Source organism: Thermobia domestica, chromosome 3 (genome assembly GCF_964235325.1).
Source record: "Thermobia domestica chromosome 3, izTheDome1.hap1.1, whole genome shotgun sequence".
Lineage (NCBI taxonomy): Eukaryota > Metazoa > Arthropoda > Insecta > Zygentoma > Lepismatidae > Thermobia > Thermobia domestica.
In genome coordinates this window covers 263,981,101-264,006,563 of record NC_137456.1, presented here as the reverse complement: position 1 = coordinate 264,006,563, position 25,463 = coordinate 263,981,101, and the positions used below count along the sequence as shown (strand labels likewise).

At 39.9% G+C, this 25,463-nt stretch overlaps 1 protein-coding gene across 1 annotated transcript in view; it reads left to right on the top strand.

Moving 5' to 3' along the window:
• Positions 1 to 25,463, top strand: part of LOC145681635 (uncharacterized) — a 566,147-nt gene that overhangs the window by 116,305 nt on the left and 424,379 nt on the right. The window contains exon 3 of the mRNA XM_081753251.1: positions 6,908 to 6,998. Within this exon, the coding sequence (XP_081609377.1) occupies positions 6,908 to 6,998 (91 nt within the window). The remainder of the gene's footprint in view (positions 1 to 6,907; positions 6,999 to 25,463) is intronic.

The following is a 25,463-nucleotide window of genomic DNA, read 5'->3' as shown; positions in this document are numbered from 1 at the left end:
TGAGCTTATTTGAATTTATTTTTAAGATCATTAGGCAACTTTGGCCGAATGATCTTGGGGATGATGGGGAAATTAGTGGAATGAAGAAAGTAGTAGGATACTAGACAACTTCGAGAAAACACACACTTTCGAAAAATGAAATGAAATTAAATGAAATCTTTGAGTTTTCCGTCCCACGGTTAGGCTAAAGGAGACAGTGATGATGAGTAATGAATGAAATGGTGGAATGAAGAAAGTGGGAGGAAACGGGAAAACCCCGATAAAACCCACGCACACGGTGTTTGTCCACCACAAAGTTCACTTCGCGGGGCTGGGATCGAACCCGAGACTCCAAGCACCAGAGGTGTACGCTCTACCACTGAGCCACCGCGGTCCCCACACACATTCAATGTCCACCACAAAGCTCACATGGCACTCACCGAGATCGAACCGACTACAACATACACCAGAGGTGAAGGCTTCAGAGTGTAGCTAACGTAACATTTCTTGTCTTGTGTGTTCTGGGTAATACTTGTAATTTCGTTGTATCTTGATTAGCATGGTGCAACCTGCTACATTTTACTTTCGTTCCCATGGCATGCTGCTATATTTTTTACGAGACAAGACGAGACAAAACAAGACAAACGAGACGAGACGAGACGGACAGAACCTCTCGAGATGAGACACGAGACGGGACGAGCTCATTTTTTGAGACGAGACACCAGACGAGACATGCTTTGCACGAGACGAGACGAGACAGCCTCAAGTATCGTCTCGTCTCGTCTCGTGGCAACACTAAAAACTTTTAACAATTTTTGGCTCGAGCCCGAATACTTGCCCCTTCGGAACTCAAACCCAGAACGTGACCGATATCCTTCTCTCCTGAAGACTTCTCGACGACCGAGATCGACAGTCAATTGGCTTTTACTATTCAGATACAAAAGGTATATATTTTAAAGATTATACACGGTTTTGATATAATAATAATAATAATAATAATAATAATAATAATAATAATAATAATAATAATAATAATAATAATAATAATAATAATAATAATAATAAAAGTTTAAACTTGCCATTGAAATTTGGCTAAACTTACTTAAAAGTAGAGATTTCGGGGAAAGGGTTCCGTACCTGCAAGACACCTCTGCAACTACCAACATTTTAAAGTACAACATTCCGTTGAAGTTTCATGTAGAAAGTATTCTACTGTATGTTTTAAGGAAAATAACTGTAATAAATATCACTGAATGTCACGCAACAGTAAGGCATATAATAAACTAATTCTTAGGATATGCAGAGGTAAATATAAAAGCTTTGCTACAAAATACCAACACAGAGCATAATTCAATGAGCTCTGAAATATAATGTAACGAAATAGCCTATGAGATTCAGTCTACAGAGCAATTATTACTTAAAGAATGGACATACATTATTTCGAGAATCGAGACAAGACGGGATATGTTTACCATACTTTTCGTCTCGTCTCGATTTTCATCTCCAAAAAGAGACGAAAATTTTCAAGTAGCCTTAACCCGTCTCGAATGTAAAATGTTAATTCTCATGTTATTTTGTTGTTTTAGAAACGAGATGAGAAACTCCTCTTCTCGTGAGCAACATTAAACCAAACCGAAATATTCTTTCCAAATGTCACGTTTCTGCTTGTAATGGTATGACCTGAGCGATAATTAGCTCCTAGCTTTTAATCTTCTACGAGATAATAATAATTAGTATTAGTTTATTATTATTACTATTATTATTCCTGAAGATTTGATAGTTCAAGTATTGAAACATCCGAGTATTCAAATATCTGAATATAATAAAACGTAAGTTATCGCCGATCAATCGCCATCAAAAATCCTAAAGTAAAAAAAAAGTGCATTCGCACAAGCACCTTGACCACTGAATCGCGATCGCTACGCGGTAAAAGATTCGTTTTTAGTCTGGTTGCGTTAGGTTTCTTTCTATCCGCTTGCAAACTTGTATGTTATTTTTCTTCGATTCATAATGTCTTTCGTATTTCTTTTATGAAGTCGGAAAGTTTACTTAATAACTTCAGTTGTTCTTAAACCGCTGGTTCACAAGTTTGTTTTTTCTCCACACGAAACTACAAATATGACAGATTGAATTCTCATACACCCATTTCTTTCAAAGCAGTCGCCATTACCTGCTCAAAGACTTATTTCCGCCACGATTCATATTAACCAAAATAAATTCATTTTTTGGAAGCGGAATTTTCACTTTCCGGATTTCGGAAAATTATGGAATTCAGTTAAACTCCCTAATTCAGAAAAATTCCGGAACTCGGGAAGAATCCGGAATTTAGAAAATTACGGAATTGAGGAAAGCTCCGGATTTCGAAGAAATCCGGATTGCTCCGAATTCCGGAATGTTAACGAAATCATAAAATTCTAAATTCCGTATTTTTTCGAATTCCGGAATTATTCCAGAATGGGAATTTTCCGAATTCCGGAATTTGTCCGGTTTTACCTTCGGGAGTCCGGAAAGTAATAATTCCGGAATTGGCTATCTGTAGTTTATATACAAACTTTCAGAACACTAAGCTAGTAACTGTCTACAAACAAACAAGTAATGCAAAGTATTTTTATCCTGCAATACGTCATGTATTAAAATCGGACAATAGTTTCAGTATCTACCCAGAAATTGCATGTATCTAGTTACTGGAAGCTGAGGTATGAAGAATTGTATTGTGTCTTATGTTTTTGTGTCTTATACAACACTGTAAACCACTGAATATCTAAACGGATTTCGTTAAATTCAAGTTGTAGTACTCACAGTTACACCATTTGTGTTTATACGATTGTGTTACTAAAGCTTACTATATGACGGCGTTAGTAAATCTTTCTCTGCTCTCCCGTAAAATTGTGATACGATCTACTACAGAATAAAAAAACAATTATTAATTTAACCAAGTTGTTGTGTTACTACACATCAGCTTCCGCCTCTGTCAACTCCGGTCGATCTCGTTGACGCGACATATTTGCTTTTTATACCCCTTTCTTCGCTTACTGAAATAAACAGTAACTATTCTCAATTATGTTTCTGCGCATCCAACGTAGATAAATATTTCTGATGCCAATAGTTTACGTTTTGTCCAAGGAATGTTGTTTTTCTTATTCCCAGCATGACCCTTTTATTACATTATATGAAGAGCATGTAGGTCTAAATACCTCTTGCATTACATAGAATGTAGGTTTAACTCTTCCAGCAAAGAAGAAACTTGTGATCATAGTATACAACCCACAGAAGTGATAGCTGGCAATACAGTGGTCGTAATCCCTAACGACACAGACAGTGAGCAGTGCCCTCCCCTCTGGTCTAGTGGCTAGCGCGTGCGACTTTGGTGTCTGGTGTCCCCGGTTCGATTCCCGGCGGGAGAGCATCTAAGGTTTTTAACTGTTCCTAATGTTTCTGTGTTCGTGTCTCTGCCGTTATAAGTTATTAGAAAAAGCAAGTTAAACGAGTGAAGCAAGTAAAATTAGCAATAAGTAAGTTACTGAAACACGTTCGGTGAGTCAGTTAAAGAAAGTGGACAAAGTACTGACTTTTCACGCCGTCCATGCGAGTTCGAATCTATCTCGGCTTGGTGTTTTATCCATTTGAGAGAAAGTATTGTTTCTTTTCGCTACAGCTAATCACTTTTCGTATTTTTCGCTGTCGTTCACAGTTAAAATAACTGACTATTCTTATTCTTTCTACGAATGATGGATTTTCTCTTTGGCTTCATGTCAAACATGCATACGTAATGAAAAGACGTTCTCGATAATAATAATAATAATAATAATAATAATAATAATAATAATAATAATAATAATAATATCAAATATTACTAGCTAACTCGTGTGTGTATTTCGGCAATATAATTTTATATTATTATGTGGAAATAATTAAGGCTGGCTGGCGCCCCCCCCTTCCCCACTAATTTCGATGCGCGTTATTTGTGCACAGTGTCCAACGCTGCCGTGTTGTGACAAAATGCTGTAACATTGGCGGAGCAGTTTTGCGAAAAAGAGTAGTAAAATTTTCATCTGCAAATGTGTGTAGAACCAGTGTATCTTGACTTTGGAAACACGTATTACATGTAATGTTACGTAAATGCATGTTCTGTGATTAAATTTGGTGAAAATTGATTGGTTGACCATTATTGCCCAGTTACTCTTCTTCTACACGATACAGATCACATTTTCGGATGAAAACTTTACGGCTCAATTTCGCAAAACTGCTCCGCCAAAGTTACAGCGTTTTGTCATGACACGGCAGAGCATTGGTCCCAACTCACTATCACCTCCTGTTCTCTCGATATAAGTTATCGATATTTTACCTAAAGAGGGCTCTGCCGTGGCTCCATGACTACCCATGAAATGACTCTTCGTTCATTTTGCAGTGAAATCGCTTATTTTTCTGATTACTATGAGTGCATACTGTCCAACGTTGCTCCCATCACTCTACAATTTCCTGTTCTCTCGATTTAAATTGCTAATATTTTGTTTGTAAGGGAGATATGGCGTTACATATATTACGTTTGAAGAAGAATTGAGGAAGATATTGTCTTGCCACAAACAACACCTATTGTTTTTATTATTATTATTATTATTATTATTATTATTATTATTATTATTATTATTATTATTATTATTATTAATAATATTAATAATAATAATAAAATTTTACTTACCACTAATGTTGCCTACCTTTATTTGCAATGCAATGTGTTACTAAAAAGCAAATCAAATGACACTTCTCACCATTCACTCTCCCGAACTCGAAATGCATGACTTACAGTCCTCTTTGTTAGGGGAAAGCACATTTATTATATTATTCTTTCAAATAACACGTTTCACAAGTTACTACACTTTCAATGTGTAATTTCATATCACCACTAACAATCATCTTGTTCTGATAAGAAAATAACTCCCTCCTACAAAAAAAAGCCTGACCGTAGCAAAAGAGCGTGAACCTTCTTTACGCGATTAATCGGGTCCAATATTTCAATAAGTCCTGCACACAAATATCTCAGTAAAAGAGGAAAAGTTATTCAAACTTTCTGAATACTTATTTATGGGCGAAATTTGGTTCCCTTGCAAATTTTTAAGAGTTTGAAGGGCCGCCATTTTGAACATTTTGATCTGATTATTCTGGTTAACGAACTCATCAAGATATTTCAACAATTAATGTTTGTGCCAAGTTTCATCTCAATCCGCTGAAAATTAGGGTGGCTATGGCATTCACAAATAGCGTTATATATATATATATATATATATATATATATATATATATATATATATATATATATATATATATATATATATACAGATAGATAGATAAATAGACACACAGAGGGAGAGAGAAAAGGTGTTTTGCTCCCTGCTCGCACCTGTGGTGCGTGAGAGCTAAACCGGGCCCCTTTGCAAAACGTATTGACCAGCCTAACCTAACCAGAAACCTCTTAATTGCTAACGTAGAAACGTGGTTGGGAGGTGTAAAGCATGTAGAAATTGTAATTTTAATAACCATGAGTATGGACTCGAACATTCCACTTCCATGTTTTTCTTTTTACTGTTTGCAGCTACATCGGAACGTTCACTTTTTATTCTTTACTGATTGCAAATGGCGTTTACATTCAAAATATGAGGAATTTTGGTGGCATTTGTTCGGATATTCTTCTCTTTCAAAATTAAGAAGAGAATTAAAGCAATACGCAAAGACAAAAAGTATTATCAGTATTAAACATTACCAATAATAATTGCTACGAAAGACTAAATACGACCTCTTTTACCATCTCTCATGAGCTGCATGTATTATTAACAAAATTTTTAAAAAAGTCCTTCACGTGGATTCAAACTCGCGTGCTTTTCATTTGTAAGCCAACACCTTAACCACTACACCAAGATCATGGCGTGGTGAACGTTTAGTTGTAGGCGCATTTGTTGTAATTGTGTTTAATCTTCCCACTTCGACCAATTTTACTCTTTTTTCTAAGTTTAACAGCTGTTTCTGGCTTTCTCTTTCGGTGTCATCCTTTATTTACACTATGCACTATTCCTATTCACAGCTTGTGCTCCTCTACAATGCCTTATCCAGATTAAACTTTTCTTTTTGCCCCTCAGTAAACATTTGATTGATTTAAATCTCATACTCTCCACGGATAGAGCGCAGGAATGCCAGATTCGAAAAATAGGTGTACATTTACTTTTCTGACTGATAATACATGTAACGTCATTCGCTACCTATTTATATCATGTAGTTATATTTTGGGTCCGGTATTTCGGAAATTTCTGTGTATGGGCCCAAACGCCAAAATACGTGTTTCCTACTTTTGTCTCCCGTAACACATATCCGGATCCCAGCAAAATCGTTTTTGTATAAGTAGCGTCATTCGCTACCTAGTTATATCATGTAAGGCCACTTTGGGGCCCCGTATTTCGGAAATTTCTGCGTATGGGCCCAAACGCCAAAATACCTGTCTTCTACTTTGGTCTCTCGTAACACATATCCGGACCCCAAACAAATCGATTGCGTACAAGTAACGTCATTCGCTTCCTAGTTATGGCATGTAGGGCCACATTGGGGCCCCGTATTTCGGAAATTTCTGCGTATGGACCCAAACTCCAAAATACGTGTCTCCTACTTTGGTCTCCCGTAATACATATCCGGACCCGAAACAAATCGATTGTGTACAAGTAACGTCATTCGCTTCCTAGTTGTGGCATGTAGGGTCACTTTGGGGCCCCGTATTTCGGAAATTTCTGCGTATGGGCCCAAACGCCAAAATAAGTGTTTCCTACTTTGGTCTCCCGTCACACATATCCCAACCCCAGCCAAATCGGTTGTTTACACTTAAGACCGTTTCCTCGTAAGACTTACTGTGTATATATACGGTAATATATGTTCATTATCTTTTCAGGTTGCCTCATTACTCTTTGAAGTATTTGCGATCTTGATCATTGCTGCTGTATACGATATGGAACGTAACTATGACCCTGAAGTTGTAAAAGGTAAGTACAGTTTCAGACTCGGTAGTGAAATAAACTTCCAAGGAAATCTGTTCTGGCCACGAGACCAAAATTGATTTTTAAAAGATAATCAATTTTAAGATCATGATAATATATTTAAACTCTGCTACGAACGTAAGAAAATTAGCTCAATAAATCGATTCTATCTTAGAAAACTTCAATATGAATTATTCGTTAATCTTAAAATGATAGGTAAACATTGTAGGATGAACAAACTAATCTGCAATTTATAATACAACCGAGTAACGTAACTCGTTAATCACATTCTTCAACACTGCATCTGTTCCCGGGAGAATGAAAGCTTGATAAAATAATATATTGTAATACAAAGTATATTATGATATTAAAAACACCAATCGCTTAAGGATAAAAAACTTACTGACACAAATAATATAACTTTTGTGCGATTCGATATAATTTGTAAAATTTAAGAATGTGCATATATATTATATTAATACTATGGCCTAAGTTTAAAAACTACGAAAAGGATTTCTGTGTATTTTGACTAATGTTACCGGCTTTTGGGACAAAGATATGATTAACATAGGAAATCTCAATTTCATATAAGCTTTAAGTTCGTTCCTAATTGAGAACAGATATTAGTAAGCATAACTATTCTTACATACGAAGACATTTAGTTACCTTATATGATTTATTATTGAAGTTTAACGTTCCACTCTAGTATTAAGGCTAAATCAGAGCAGCAGATTAAAGTAGCATTCTAACCACCGCAATATATTGAATTTCATTCATCTTCCGCAGTAAAATGTAAGCACATCTCAGTCATGGTTAATGAGAGTCACTAATCGTAAACAAACAAGCAAGTAAATTACTTAATGTTCAATTTAGAGATCCTTTAAGCAGCGATGCTGTACGAGAAATAACCCGACATCTTTATATGAGATGAGGTTCACAAGAGCTCTCAGCAGAAATAAATTCAGAGTCTCAATTTCATTAAGACAACTATTCTCGATGCTATGAATGATAATGGCATTTAAATGGGAACATTACTTGATGCGTTAGTACATTATTAGTTAAAATGCCCTCTTTCTAAATATTTCACAATGTAAATTATAAGGAAGTAATTGATTTCAAAACAGACGTTACTCGTTGTTGAAAACAGAAGAATAACTCTCCCGAAGAATCGAGCCTATATCATGGTATTGGAAGGAAGAACGCTAACCAGTTCCCACAAGAGCAATTAACATGTTCTGGTAAATAAATACAATATTATCTAAAAGTACGCGGGGAGTTACAAGTCTTAACTCAAATCAAGTTAGAGGAAAATTCATGTAATTACAGTTATCAAAAGAATGTCTTTTTAGTTTTAGCTACGAAATAGTTCAAGGGATTATTTTAGACTAATGTCTTGTGTAGTTTCCATTACTTACTATGAGGGCTCTTAACCCTCCGACTACCAAATGGATCCATTGGATCCATATGGATTATTTTGTCAGTAATTATCCTGATACTGTGATACTAAAAGAATGGATATTCTCTTACTTTTTATTGTTTGCGTTATTGTTTTAAAATACTTAGGTTATTGTAAGTCATGTAGTAGGTTTACTAATTTATAGCATTAACCCTGAAGCAGGTCCATTTGACCCTGACCCTTATTGAGTGCAAATGTATTTTTTCAAACTGCTGCCTCTATTGAAATTGTGCATTGTAGATGGCAGCATTAACATTTTAATATACTCCTAGCAATCATTGTGAAGCTAGAAATAAATACGAGCACTGGAAAGAAGACATGACAATATAGTTTTATCCCCTCACAAGGAGTTTTGTTCGTGTTGCTGTTGGCAACACATCTAAAGAGTGTGTGGAGCTATAAAACGCCTATAGCCACTCTAGTGTAGGTGCTGCAATAATAGTAGTGGAGTATATGAGTGTAGGTTGTCACTTCCGATCGATTGCTTAATCGATCAATCAGCTGTGACGTACCAGACGTCAGAACAGCTGCTTTTTGGAAATACCTTCCTGCTCCTCTTCCTCGGCTTTCTTTCCTCGTCATTCTGTCGAGTTCCGTTCGTCAGACTCATCCAGCCAAGGGCGAACGGTACTACAGGTCTGACTGGAAGCTAGCTGCACCTGGACTACTATCCAAACGGGTAGTCCTACCTTTCATTATACATCACATTTCATCAAGCCATTAGCAGACATTGACGCATACATACTTTGGGCAGTAGCCCACGGACAGATTTTCCATGGCGGACCCGCGCACCGTCTCTGGCTACAAAGGGAAAGGTACACATACAGGTCTTCCTCCACTGGTAACCGGCCCATCGGGAAATAACACGAAAGTGCGATCACGGAAGGACCAATCATCGGCCAGCTCCAGCAAAGCGAAGGGTCAAAAACGCCATGATTCTGCAGAGTCCATTGCCTCAGCCGTTTCAAACGCTTCCATCCGCTCCAGATCTCCTCCAGCGACCGACAAACATGCCACCTATGCCGACAGAGTACAGCACTCTCCACCGTCCAAGAAGCATCACCTGGATTCTACTACGGCTTCCGAATCTGACCAGATGGACGTAGGAACTTCCAACACTGATGACGGCTCACCTCCAATTCACTCCATGCTGCTTACCAACTACGATCCTAAGTTCAGCAATGGTAGCGATCCAGTTACGCAAATATCTGCCACGTGCTACGATATCTCAAATAGTGCACATCAGAAATGGGATAATCCTCAAGACTACTGATTCTACACTCCTCAGCACTATCAAGAACAAAGTGCCAATTGACATCTTTGGGAAGAACACACAACTTCAGTCTCTTACCTCTTCAAGGCGCAAGCAACCTCCACCACCAAGACGTCCACCGATGCTCTCCGTCGTCATCCGTTAGGTTGATCCTTCCTACACAGATGAAGAAATTGAAGACGAGCTTAAGTATGAAGGACACACCATCCACAAGGTGCTAAGGATTCGAAACGATCGAGGTCCAACATATATGGTTCGAAGACTTTCTCCACATCAAGCCACCATCGATGAGCTGTTAGGACACGGTGCCTCTATCTACAATCACATCCATCGAGTAGAGCCTTCTAGATCTTCAGCTCCTATGCCGATTCGATGCGAACGTTGCCAGACCTATAACTCTCATCTCACCAGTGATTGTAAGAATCCAATTAAATGTGGTTACTGTGCTGGACATCATAACACTCGCACTTGCACCAATCTCCAACAGCCACCGCAATGCGCCACCTGTAACGAACAACACCCGACGTATAGCTATAAGTACAAGGCAAAACCGGAACCAGCTCAAGAACATCCTGAACTCATAGTTCCTTTGCGACCTCCAGCACAGGCTACTGACACACCTCATCCGCTTGAATCACCAGTTACCCTTGATCAACTTCTCACTTTCATAACACTTTCGCTACAGAACATACATCCATTCATCCGACCACACATACTACAACAAATCATCCATGCAGCCAAAACGACGTTTCATATCACCTTCACAGCTACGTACTTTGGCAACACCGTTCACTTTCATAAATGACAAAATATATCGAACCCATAACCTCATCATGGCTTTGGTTTTTTTGTTTCTAAATATTCGTTCTTTGCCGAAAAACAAACTTCTATTTGAACAACTTCTCCTTGAAGAACACGTAACGGCTTTCTTGCTAAATGAAACCTTTTTAACGCAGTCTCGCTGTTGTCGCATCCCGCGCTATACGATGCTTCATGCCGAAAATCCCTCGCCGGCTCTTCGTGCCAACGGGGGTGTTTCCATTGGATTTTCTCCCAACTTACCATATCGTCAACATCACTATCTGACTGCACCTTTGCCGGAGTATTTGCTTACCACAATTTACTTTAAAAACGTGATCATTACCCTAGCCACTGTCTATATACGACCAGGTCATCCACTACCGTATCAATTTATACAATATATATCAAATACTTACAAAACATACCTTATCATGGCAGACTTCAATATGCACAGCCGCACACTTCAAGACAAAACTACCTTTCACAATTTCATCACGTCCAACACTACAGGTATCGTACTAGATCTGCCGAAAGCCACTCGCCCAATTTCGAATACAACACCGGACATTGTCATTGCATCTTCTAATATCATCTCACATTGTACAGTTGAAATCCTAGATACTCTAGGCAGTGATCATGCTCCAATTAAAGTCATTTACAACCCATTCGCAGTCCGTAACTCTCATTCTCTTGTACCGCCTCGTACTAGCTTAAGGTACGATAAAGCTAACTGGGAAGAGTACCGTAATCACATTACTCAATGCACCATTCATCTCACCGAGCCCACCTCTGAAGAGACCTTATACACCACTATTGACACTATTACAACTACCATACAAGAAGCCGGCTCGTTATATATACCCACTACTACAGCTAAGCCATATCATCCTACCCTACCACTTCAATACCTTACGTTGATTCGTCGTTCACGCCAGTTTTATAGAGAATTTCTACGGAACCGAAATCCAGACGCACTGAGACACCACAGGCAACTCCACCGTACGGTCAAAAATTATATCAAAGCCTATAAACTACGATGTTGGGTGAAAACATGTAACTCTCTTTCCGACGTATCACACCCTAGTAAATATTGGACTCGATTCAATGCGTTATGTGGCAAATTCTCCAAAACTCCGTATCCAGTCTTAACCGCCAACAATGCTCTCTCGACAGACAAAGACAAAGCTGACGCCTTTGCCGACCACTTACAACCGATTTTCACTCCAACTTCGCTAGGTCACGCCCCACACGCTGCAGATACGCTCAACTTATCGTCACATCTTCTTCAACCGAACCTTAACCATGCCTTATCCCAAAATGCACCTCTCCAGGCCCCTATCACCGTACAGAACATAACTTCCGTCACTCAAAATAAACGCAACACAGCTCCCGGCTTTGACACTATCACTTACCGCCATATTAAAGAATGTCCTATACCATTACTAGAATTACTGGCTGCTATCTATACCTTTATCTTACGCACCGGATACTATCCTTTGCCCTGGAAAACATCCAAAACGTTAATGTTTCCAAAGCCTAACAAGTCTCCTCAGGATATTACCTCCTATCGATCTATACAACTGACCTCTGCACTTAGTAAGATCTTTGAACGTATTCTAGTCAAACGCTTACATGCTTATCTCAACGATCACAATATCATTCCTTTCACACAAGCTGGCTTTAGACCATCCTACTCCATAAACGATCAACTTCTCCGACTCACAACTCTTATCACAGAACACTACAATTCAAACCAACCTTCTTGTTTAATTCTCTTTGATTTAGAAAAAGCTTTTGATAAAGTGTGGCATACTGGACTTATCTATAAGCTACTACAACTTCGATTGCCCATAGTATACATTCGACTCATCTATAATTTCATTACTAATCGACTGGCATACATTTCAATTCATGACTGTTTATCTCATCCCATTTTTCTTCTTTCCGGTGTACCACAGGGCTCAGCTTTGTCACCCTTATTGTACCTTCTATATGTCTCAGATATGCCTCGACTGCCCGAACGTACTCATTTATTTCAGTACGCCGACGATACGGCATTCCTCACTCTTGGTACCACTATCCAACAGATCAACCTTCTCCTCCAAACCGCAATAGTTCGCTTTACATCCTGGTGTACTAGGTGGAGACTTACAATTAATGCGGCCAAAACCCAAGCCATAGTGTTTTTACCACGTGGACGCTACTCTAGAGTTCATCGAAATCAACGACTGCTCACGTTACACGTTGATCACGTTCCTATCCAACCACGTCGCACAGTTACATATCTAGGTATAACATACGACAGACACCTAACTTGGACTAAACACCTGGAACATGTCACACTTAAAGCTTACAATCGGCTGAATTTGTTAAAGCGCTTGACAGGTACTACTTGGGGACTTTGACCGCACACCATTCTAAATACTTATAAAGTGTTCCTCCGTCCAATATTAACTTATGGCTTTACTGCATGGGTAGCCGCTCCACCTAAATTCTATAATAAGCTGCTAATCCTTGAACGTCACGCTTTTCGCATCGCCTTCCGCATCCGATTACCTAGCCCAACTCAGGATTTATACCGCCTTATTTCATTCCCAACTTTACAATATCACATCGAGAAACTTCGCCTTACCTATATCAATAAACGCCTACACACTCAGCATCCCTTACTTCAAGACGCAATGCATCATCTCGCACTCCACCCTACACCACACCGACATCTTCATCCTCCATTATCGCTACTGTTCACCCTATACCATTATACTTTACCGCCAGGAGATCCCTTATTATTAGTCATTAGAGATTACATTCTTCATGAACATCTTGCTTTCATTCATCCATCTTTTCCTGCACAGTAATTCCTTTTGTGTCTAACTTGGGCTCCCTTCGTCTCTCATTATCGCCTAGAGCTGCCCCTAGGCAGAAGATGGCTTCATTTCTCTCACTAACAGAACCTATGTGTTGTCCTGTGTAATGCACCTCGCTTCATACCTCATCTCCATTTTACATGTTACATTTTAACAATTACCATGCCTTAACTCTCTTATCATAGTGGCTGCCGTTTTCTCCATGTTCCAACATCATTTGTTATTTCGTAATTTTCGCGATCATTAATTGTATTACTATATTAATATGTTACATTGTTTTACTGTGTATCAATATGAATATGTTTTATGTATATATATATATATATATATATATATATATATATATATATATGTTTCTTCTCCTTTCCTTCCACACCTCATGTTAAGGAACGAAGTTCCTTAAGGCCGACCTTATATAAAATTATGAAATCGATATGATACTGGAATAAAATAAAATCTCTTAGCTCACCAATCTCTTTCCCATAGTTCTCCTTTCTTCCTTCCCACCACGCACCTCAAAGAGGGCGTAACCCTCTTATAGGTAGCTAGTCACTATGACTAGCAATTAAAAAAATAATAAAAAAATAAAAAAAGTAGGTTGTCATACTTCCGATCGATTGCTTAATCGATCAATCAGCTGTGACGTACCAGACGTCAGAACAGCTGCTTTTTGTAAATACCTTCCTGCTCCTCATCCTCGGCTTTCTTTCCTCGTCATTCTGTCGAGTTCCGTTTGTCAGACTAATCAAGCCAAGGGCGAACGGTACTACAGTTCTGACTTGAAGCTAGCTGCACCTAGACTACTATCCAAACGGGTAGTCTTACCTTTCATTAAACATCAAGTTTCATCACACCATTAGCAGACATTGACGCATACATACTTTGGGCAGTAGCCCACGGACAGATTTTCCATGGCGGATCCGCGCACAGTCTCTGGTTACAAAGGGAAAGGTACACATGCAAGTCTCCCTCAACTGGTAACCGGCCCATCGGGGAATAGCACGAAAGTGCGACCACGGAAGGACCAATCATCGGCCAGCTCTAGCAAGACGAAGGGTCACAAACGCCATGATTCTGCAGAGTCCATTGCTTCAGCCGTTTCTAACGCTTCCATCCACTCCAGATCGCCTCCAGCGTCCGACAATAACACCACCTATGCCGACAGAGTACAGCATTCTCCACCGTCCAAGAAGCATCATCTGGATTCCACTACGGCTTCCGAATCTGACCAGATGGACGTAGGAACCTGATGATCTCTCAAGACCAATTCACTCCATGCTGCTTACCAACTTTGATCCGATGTTCAGCAATGCTAAAATGGTAGCGATCCAGTTGCGCAAATATCTGCCACGTGCTACGATCTCACAAATAGTGCACACCAGGAATGGAATAATCCTCAAGACTTTTGATTCTACACTCCTCAGCACCATCAAAAACAAAGTGCCAATTGACATCTTTGGGAAGAACGCCCAGCTTCGATCTCTTACCTCTTCAAGGCGCAAGCAACCTCCACCACCAAGACGTTCACCGATGCTGTCCGTCGTCATCCTTGGGGTTGACCCTTCCTACACAGATGAAGAAATTGAAGATGAGCTCAAGTATGAATGACACACCATCCACAAGGTACTAAGGATTCGAAACGATCGAGGGCCTACATATATGGTTCGAGTACTTACTCCGCATGAAGCCACCATCGATGAGCTGTTAGGACACGGTGCCTCTATCTACAACCACATCCATCGAGTAGAGCCTTCTAGATCTTCAGCTCCTATGCCGATTCGATGCGAACGTTGCCAGACCTATAACTCTCATCTCACCAGTGATTGTAAGAATTCAATTAAATGTGGTTACTGTGCTGGTCATCATAACACTCGCACTTGCACCAATCTCCAACAGCCACCACAATCCGCCACCTGTAACGAACAACACCCGACGTATAGCTATAAGTGCAAGGCAAAACCGGAACCAGCTCAAGAACATCCTAAACTCATAGTTCCTAGTTCCTTTGCGACCTCCGGCGCAGGCTACTGACAAACTTCATCCGCTTGAACCACCAGTTACCCTTGATCAACTTCTCACTTTCATAACACTTTCGCTACAGAACATACATCCATTCATCCGACCACACATACTACAACAAATCATCCATGCAGCCAAAACAACGTTTCATATCACCTTCACAGCTACGTACTCTGGCAACACAGTTCACTTTCATAAATCACAAAATATATCGAACCCATAACCTCATCATGGCTTTGGTTTTTCTGTTTCTAAACATTCGTTCTTTGCCGAAAAACAAACTTCTATTTGAACAACTTCTTCTTGAAGAACACGTAACGGCTTTCTTGCTAAATGAAACCTTTTTAACGCAGTCTCGCTGTTGTCGCATCCCGCGCTATACGATGCTTCATGCCGAAAATCCCTCGCCGGCTCTTCGTGCCAACGGGGGTGTTTCCATTGGATTTTCTCCCAACTTACCATATCGTCAACATCACTATCTGACTGCACCTTTGCCGGAGTATTTGCTAACCACAATTTACTTTAAAAAGGTGATCATTACCCTAGCCACTATCTATATACGACCAGGTCATCCACTTCCGTATCAATTTCTACAATACATATCTAATACTTATAAAACATACCTTATCATGGCAGACTTCAATATGCACAGCCGCACACTTCAAGACAAAACTACCTTTCCCAATTTCATCACGACCAACACTACAGGTATCGTACTAAATCTGCCGAAAGCCACTCGCCCAATTTCGAATACAACACCGGACATTGTTATTGCATCTTCTAATATCATCTCCCACTGTACAGTTGAAATTTTAGATACCCTAGGCAGTGACCATGCTCCAATTAAAGTCATTTACCATCTATTAGCAGTTCGTAACTCTCATTCTCTTGTACCGCCTCGTACTAGCCTCAGGTACGACCAAGCTAACTGGGAAGAGTACCGCAAACACATTACTCAATGCACCATTCATCTCACCGAGCCCACGTCTGAAGAGACCTTATACACAAATATTGACACTATAGCAACTATCATACAAGAAGCCAGCGCATTATATATACCTACTACCACAGCTAAGCCATATCATCCTACCCTACAACCCCAATACCTTACGTTGATTCGCCGTTCACGCCAGTTTTATAAAGACTTTCTACGCACGCGAAATCCAGACGTACTACGACACCACAGGCAACTCCAACGCACAGTCAAAAATTATATCAAAGCCTATAAACTACGATGTTGGGTGAAAACATGTAACTCTCTTTCCGACGTATCACACCCTAGTAAATATTGGGCTCGTTTCAATGCGTTGTGTGGCAAATTCTCCAAAACTCCGTATCCAGTCTTAACCACAAACAATGCTCTCTCGACAGACAAAGACAAAGCTGACGCCTTTGCTGACCACTTACAACAGATTTTCACTCCAACTTCGCTAGATCACGCCCCACACGCTGCAGATACTCTCAACTTATCATCACCAGTCCTTCAACCGAACCTTCACCATGCCTTATCACAAAATACATTTATCTTGGCCCCTATCACCGTACAGGACATAACTCAAGTCACTCAAAATAAACGCAACACAGCCCTCGGCTTTGACAATATCACTTACCGCCATATTAAAGAATGTCCTATACCATTACTAGTCTTACTCGCTACTATATATACCTTTATCTTACGCACTGGATACCATCCTTTGGCCTGTAGTTAATGTTTCCAAAACGTTAATGTTTCCAAAGCCTAACAAGTCTCCTGAGGATATTACGTCATATCGACCTATACAACTAACCTCTACACTTAGTAAGATCTTTGAACGTATACTAGTCAAACGCTTACATACTTATCTGAACGACCACAATATCATTCCTTTCACACAAGCTGGCTTTAGACCATCCTTCTCCATAAATGATCAACTTCTCCGACTCACAACTCTTATCACTGAACACTACAATTCAAACCAACCTTCTTGTTTAATCCTCTTTGACTTAGAAAAAGCTTTTGATAAAGTGTGGCATACTGGACTTATCTATAAGCTACTACACCTTGGATTGCCCATAGTATACATTCGACTCATTTATAATTTCATTACTAATCGACTGGCATACATTTCAATCCATGACTGTTTATCTCATCCCATTTTTCTCCTTTCCGGTGTACCACAGGGCTCAGCTTTGTCGCCCTTATTGTGCCTTCTCTATGTCTCAGATATGCCTCGACTGCCCGAACATACTCATTTATTTCAGTACGCTGACGATACGGCATTTCTCACTCTTGCTACAACCATTCAAGAGATCAACCTTCTCCTTCAAACCGCAATAGATCGCTTTACATCCTGGTGTACTAGATGGAGACTTACAATAAATACGGCCAAAACTCAAGCCATAGTGTTTTAACCACGTGGACGCTACTCTAGAGTTCATCGAAATCAACGACAGCTCACTTTACACGTTGATCACGTTCCCATCTAACCACGTCACACAGTTACCTATCTAGGTATAACATACGACCGACAGCTAACTTGGACTAAACACCTGGAACACGTCACTCTTAAAGCATACAATAGGCTGAATTTGTTAAAGCGCTTGACAGGTACTACCTGGGTCCTTCGACCGCACACCATTCTAAATACTTATAAAGTGTTCCTACGGCCAGTCTTAACATATGGCTTTACCGCATGGGTAGCCGCTTCACCTAAATTCTACAATAAGCTGCTAATCCTTGAACGCCACGCTTTTCGCATCGCCTTCCGCATCCGATTACCTAGCCCAACCCAGGATTTATACCGCCTTATTTCATTCCCAACTTTGCAATATTACATCGAGAAACTTCGCCTTACCTATATCACTAAACGCCTACACACACAGCATCCCTTACTTCAAGACGCAATGCATCATCTCGCACTCCACCCTACACCACACCGACATCTTCATCCTCCATTATCGCTACTGTTCGCCCTATACCACCCGAAGATCCCTTATTATTAATCATTGGAGATTACATTCTTCATGAACATCTTCCTTTCATTCATCCATCTTTTCCTGCACAGTAATTCCCTTTGTGTCTAACTTGGGCTCCCTTCGTCTCTCATTATCGCCTAGAGCTGCCCCTAGGCAGAAGATGACTTCATTTGTCTCACTAACAGAACCTATGTGTTGTCCTGTGTAACGCACCTTGCTTCATACCTCATCTCCATTTTACATGTTACATTTTAACAATTACCTTGCATTATCTCTCTCATCATAGTGACTGCCGTTTTCTCCATGTTTCAACATCATTTGCTATTTCGTTACTTTCGCGATTATGAAGTTCTATTATTATTATTATTATTGTTGTTATTATTGTTATTATTAGATGGTATTATTATCTTATGTTCCATTGTTTACTGTGTATGCATATAAATATCATTTATGTAATGTGTTCACTATGTATAAATATAGATATGTTTCTTCTCCTTTCCTTCCACACCTCATGTTAAGGAACGAAGTTCCTTATGTCCGACCTTTTACAAGATTCTGCCATCGATATCATAATGGAATAAAATAAAATCTCTTAGCCCATCAATCTCTTTCCCATAGCTCTCCTCTCTTCCTTCCCAGCCCGCACCTCAACGAGGGCGTAACCCTCTTCCAGGTAGCTAGTCACTACGACTAGCACTTAAAAAAAAGTAGGTTGTCACACGCATATACTCTTCAAACCTAACTCCTCTTGTAGTTAGTTACTGCACTAAGCAGTGATCAAGTATTGTAGACGTACTTGTGAGAACGGTACAGACACGCTACTTAGGAGTCTGACAGAAGATCCTCATCTTCTGGAGGGCTTTTACTAAATTTTTTGAAGGTCATTGTTTACAGTCATACTCTGACCAACTGTTCCTTTTTTGTAGCACGTATTCGAAGGGGGTGCTTTTCGCCTATATAATACCTACGGCTGAGTATTTCTTGTTGTCCATTGTCTTGTTCCCTTTGGATCATGCATCGGTTACGGGGGATAGTTGTGCCTCCCACCAGTAACCCCTCGGAAGAAACAGGAAGGGATCATCTCAAGAACCGGCGCGGTCGACCATTATCAGAAAGTATTGTCGAATCTGTAGACAAACGCTCTCGATCTCGTTCACCTGCTTACATACAGAAACCACCTGTACAAGCAGAACCAATGCAGTGCACTACAGATTTGTCGCCGCCATCGACATCTACTTCTGGAATGCAGCCAAACTTTATTGCATCTCTCAGGGCCAAAGATACATTCCTTTTTGCTTACTGATTACGACAGCAAGTACAGCAATAGCCGTCATATGTTTAATCAGATAATAAAATACCGTCCTCACGCTAGTGTCAAAGAGATTGTGTTTACCAGGAATGGCATTATTATTAAATCTGATGATGAAAGCTTCGGTATCACGCTTCGTAACAAAGCCAGCTACGAAATATTTGGAAAAAATGCTAAGCTTACCAATCTCAGTACTAAGATCAAACAAAAACCACCGCCCTCTCGTTCACCGATGATGTCTGTTGTCATTCGAGGCGTTATGCCAGATATAACTAACGAAGAAGTCTTAGACGAGCTTAAAGCCGAGGGCATAGATGTAGCAAAATGTCTTCGAATCAAAAATAACAATGGTCCAACTTATATGGTTCGGGTTTTGACCATGTCTCAAATATCAATCTATACTTTGTTGCAAGATGGTGCTTACATCTTTAAAAAACGACATCGTGTTGAGCCATCTCGTACCAGTTCACCTCTTCCAGTTAGATGTGAGAAATGTCAAATCTACAATGACCATGTTACTTCAAAGTGTTCAAATGTTCCCAAATGTGGGTACTGTGCAGGACAACATGAAACAAAGGACTGCTCAAATACAGGGAAGCCACCACATTGTTCAACATGTTCAAGTAATGCACACCCTACTTACAGTTATAAATGCAAATCTAAGCCAGCAGCCAAACCAGATAACCCGGAAATGACTCTTCCGCTCCGTACAACAGACGCTTCTGTTCCTTTTTCCCAATCGATTGCTTCTCCTCTCACCGTTGAGAATTTCCTGCGAAATATTAGTCTTATCTTGCAAAATATCTTTCCATTTCAACGACAGCTAATTCTTGACCATGTTATTGCGGCGGGCTCAGTTATATTTCAAGTTAATCTGTATGCTATCTATTCTGGTCCGTATGGTTATTTCCATATTGTACCACGTGATACCGCAGTTTAAACCCAAAGCTTTCTGTCTCAGTATGGCTCTTACTATTCTTTCTATGAATATTCGGTCGTTATCTCAACACCGAATACTATTTGAGCAGCTACTTTTAGAGCAACATGTGGATATATTTGCTTTGAATGAGAGAGCCCTTAAGCCCACAACATCTATACGCCTTCCTAGGTATCAGTTACTACGACATGATTACACAGACACTAACACTCGAGCACATGGCGGCGCTGCTATTGGAATCTACCATAAACTGCTTTACAGAGCTCATTCTATTCCATCACTTGTCCCCTTGCCTGAACATTTGGTGACAACGATCTATCTACCAAATATGGCTCTAACAGTAGCTACAATCTATGTCCGTCCAGGCCATGATATTCCTCTCGATTTCTTCCATTACCTATTCTCGCAGTATCGTCAATTGTTAATACTAGCGGATATCAATATTCACAGTCGATCCACCAGGGAGAAAACTCAGTTTTCTGATTATATTTCCCTAGGTCTACATGGCCATATATATCAACTACCCAAACATACCAGGACGAGTAGTCAGACTACTCCTGACGTTATCATTAGTACAGGTTCAATAGTTGCTAAAACTTTTATCACGGTTCTTGACTGTATCGGCAGCGATCATCTACCAGTAAAAGCGATAATAAACCATGCGCGACCACCATCGTCTCCACAATTAACAAGAATTATTTTCTTATATGATAAGGCTAACTGGGAACAATATCGGACTGATATCAATACCGCAATAGATCAGTTACAACCACCAACCTCTGAAGCTGATCTGAACAATGTCGTTCATAGCATTACAACTGCTCTTAACGACAGTGCTGCAAAGAATACCCCTACGTACCATGGGAAAACATATCAGCCAATATTACTACCGCAATATCTTACACTTGTATGAAAATCCAGGCAGTATTTTCGTGAATATGAGAAGACACGAAACCCAGAATATTTAGCCCAAGCACGTCGATGGCAACGCACAGTTCACAATTATATAGTTGCCCATAAAAGACTTACGTGGACTAAAACGTGCAACAAGTTAAACACCGAAACACACCCCACAAGATACTGGAAACAGTTTCACCTGTTAACTGGGCAGAAAGTCAGTACTTCATACCCAGGACGATCTTGACCAGGACGATCAGCATTTGCACACTGATCAGGCGAAAGCGGATGCTTTCGCATCTCACTTACAAACAGTCTTTACGCCGCCTCTATCTACACATCGTTTAAGTCCCCGCATATCTGAACCAGCAATCAACCAACTGCTCCAACCATCAATCACCCATGAATTGGATACAACACATCCTTTAAATCACGAAATTACCTCAGATGAAATAAGAGATGCTTTAAAGCGGAAACGTAATACAGCACCTGGTTTTGATCATATATCTTATCGAATCCTCAAAGAGTGCTCACTACAGTTTTTTTCTCTTCTTGGCAACGATTTATACGTTTATTTTAAGAACTGAATATTATCCACACGACTGGAAGATGTCTAAAGTTTGCATGTTTTTAAAACCAAACAAACCACCTCACTCCGTGAAGTTATATCGGCCCATACAACTGACATCTACTTTGGGAAAATTATTTGAGAAGATACTGGTGCATCGTCTCCATTCATATCTCAATGATCATCACCTTATACCTTCTCATCAGACAGGATTTCGTCCATGTTACAATCTCAATTATCAATTACTCCGTCTTACCACTACTATCACAAATCATGATAACAAAGCACTACCGTCCTGCCTCATACTCATGGACCTTGAGAAAGCATTTGATCGTATATGGTATTATGGGTTATTCTATAAATTGCTGAGGCTCGGTGTTCCTCCAAATTATCTTCGAGTTATCTACTCTTTTACATTAAACCGTATTGCCTATGTTAATATCAACGGCTCTCTATCACATCCGATTTTCCCCTATACGGGAGTGCCACAAGGGTCAAGTTTATCACCTCTTCTGTATATCCTATATGCCTCCGATTTACCATCTCTGGCACCTCATACATATCTCTTCCAATATGTGGATGACACTGCTTTTCCTACACTCGGTAAAACAATTCAGCAGATTAACGTCAATTTGCAGACTACAATTACGGACTTTCTTCGCTGGTGCAATAAGTGGACACTTACTGTTAACGAAGAAAAGACACAAACTTTAGTTATTTTACCGCCCAATTGTTGTAGTAAAGTCCATCGTAATCCGAATTTGCTTCAGATACGTGTTGGCGATCATCTCCGACCAACTAAAACTGTTACTTATTTAGGTGTCATTTTCGATGGTAAATTGAGATGGTCAGCACAACTACAGAAACTTGTTACAAAAGGCAAAAATAGACTTCAACTTCTTCGTCGCCTTGTAGGTCCAACCTGGGGTTTAAATTCAACATTGTTACTGAACACTTATAAATCATTTATGCGGAGTATTCTCACTTTTGGTCATGTCGCCTGGTGTTCAGACCCTCAAGAGTTTTATAACAGATTAGAGATACTCGAGCGTCATGCCTTTCGGTTAGCATTTCGTATCAAACTACCTTACCATAATCAAGATCTGTACGACAAGATAAACTTTCCGCCACTTGTACAGCACATTGTCCACTTACGTAGAAAATATATAGGTAAATGCCTTCACGACTACAAGGGTATTTTTCTAGACACCATATTTATAGATTTGAAACAAGAATCGCAGTTCAGATACTTTTATACGCCACTAAGCTCTTTATTTTCCATTTATGCTCGCACTCTACCGGATGATCACCATTATGTCAGATTTTTCCAACGACAACTCATACATCATGACATTCCTCATCTTTTTCCATTAAAGCACTGTTTATTTATCACACCACTAACAAGGACTTCCCAGTGTTTTCTCATTAGTCTTGAGCCGCTCCAAGACAGAAGATTAATCTGCATTCGTCATACTTACAAATTTAATTGTTTTGTGTTGTGATGTCAAGTGTACCGCATTCATCATCATCATCGACTTTCGTTCGTTCGGTTGTCAAAGCTTACGTACGTCCTTTCTCTACCACTATATTCATTCGTCACCCATGCTCTATGCCTGCATCTCCATACAGATATCTTCATATTTTCCATTTTCTATTATTATCTATATGTATATTTGTTCCTATCATTCATTTTTTGTACTGTGTCATTTTGTACTGTGTAATTTCTTTGTGTTTGTTAAGTTATATATATGTGTAATTTTCCTTCTCACATCCTAATGATTATGATCGCAAAGATCATAATATCTTACACAATGATATAATAAAGTTAATAAAGTATATAAATAAATAAATTACCTTCACTTAGACCAGCCATCCTTAACCAAATCCTACTTTCCGTCAAATCTTCTCCTGAAAGAGGGCGTGGCCCTCTCAGAGGTAGCTAGCCTCGTGCTAGCATTAAAAAAAATAGGTTGTCATAATTTAGCTGTTTCCATCTTTCTCATTGTAGGCAGTGTTTACAGTGTCAAGTCCAGACTGAGGATATTACGAGCTTGTGGATGCAAGTTCGGCAGTTCTCAGTGGCGGGCGAGAGGGTGAGAGAGACAGAGAGTTTCACTCGAGTGGAGACTGCCTTACTGTACACACTAGTGTGCATATTTTTGGAAGCTTAGCTTCATCATCCATTTCATCATTTTTCGTTCCACATACTACGATCCGATCATTGGTTTTCTATCCTTCATCTTCATTGGCCACTATGGCCAGCGGACAACATCCGAGTCTTCCTGCGGCTGCTCCTACACCATCCGTTTTAGCTCCTAAAGTAGAGAAACGGAAGAGCTACAAGAATGCATTTGAGTCACCACTAACTGCGGCTCCTAGATCAGATGAGAATACCAGGACTAACGATGACGGCACCATAGCATCTATTTCTACATCTCCACCTCACAAAAAACACCACGACGATAACATCAGTATTGCTAGTTTCGAAGACAGCTCCCGACTCATGATAGTAGACGGTATCCAGCAACTATCTCACAAACCTCAACCGGACGTACGTAATTTTCTATTACAAAATTTTGATCCAAAACTCCGCAACGCCAAACTGTTACTTCAGCAAATTCTTAAATACCGACCATTCTCAGAAATCTTACAAATTGTCCAAACACAAAACGGCTATATGATAGTCACCTCTACCGCATTTTGCAACAACAATCAGAGACAAACATAGTTTCAAAATCTTCGGCAAGACTGCAAAACTTACGAAACTCCAGGACCAACGTACCAAACTACTACCACCTCCAAGACGATCTGCTACGCTATCAGTGGTCATTAGCGGAGTGGATCCATCATACAGCGACGAAGAAATTTTGGAGGAATTACGTCTAGAAGGGTACGCGTTCAAGAAATGTCTCCGCATCCGTAACAACCAAGGAGCTACTTACATGGTCCGGGTCTTGACCGAATTGCAAGATACTATTGATGATCTCTTGGAAGACGGGGCATACATCTACAAGAAACGACACCGAGTGGAACCTCCGAAAACTCCTGCCCCTTTACCAATTCGTTGCGACCGTTGCCAGGAGTATACACATCCAACATCAAAATGCACAAATTCTTTCAAATGCGGTTATTGTGGTGGTCCCCACCACACCCGGACCTGTCCAAACATGCAACACCCACCTGACTGTCCTACCTGTCATGAACGTCATCATGCTTATAGTTACAAATTCAAATCGAAACCTGTTCCTGAAGAAGCACAGCCTGAATTAGTTGTTCCTCTCCGCATGCACGATGCACAAAATCAAACCACTGAACACTGTACTACATCAGATCAACCTATAACTATTAAGCAGCTCATAGCTTTCATCACTCTGACGCTTCAAAACATA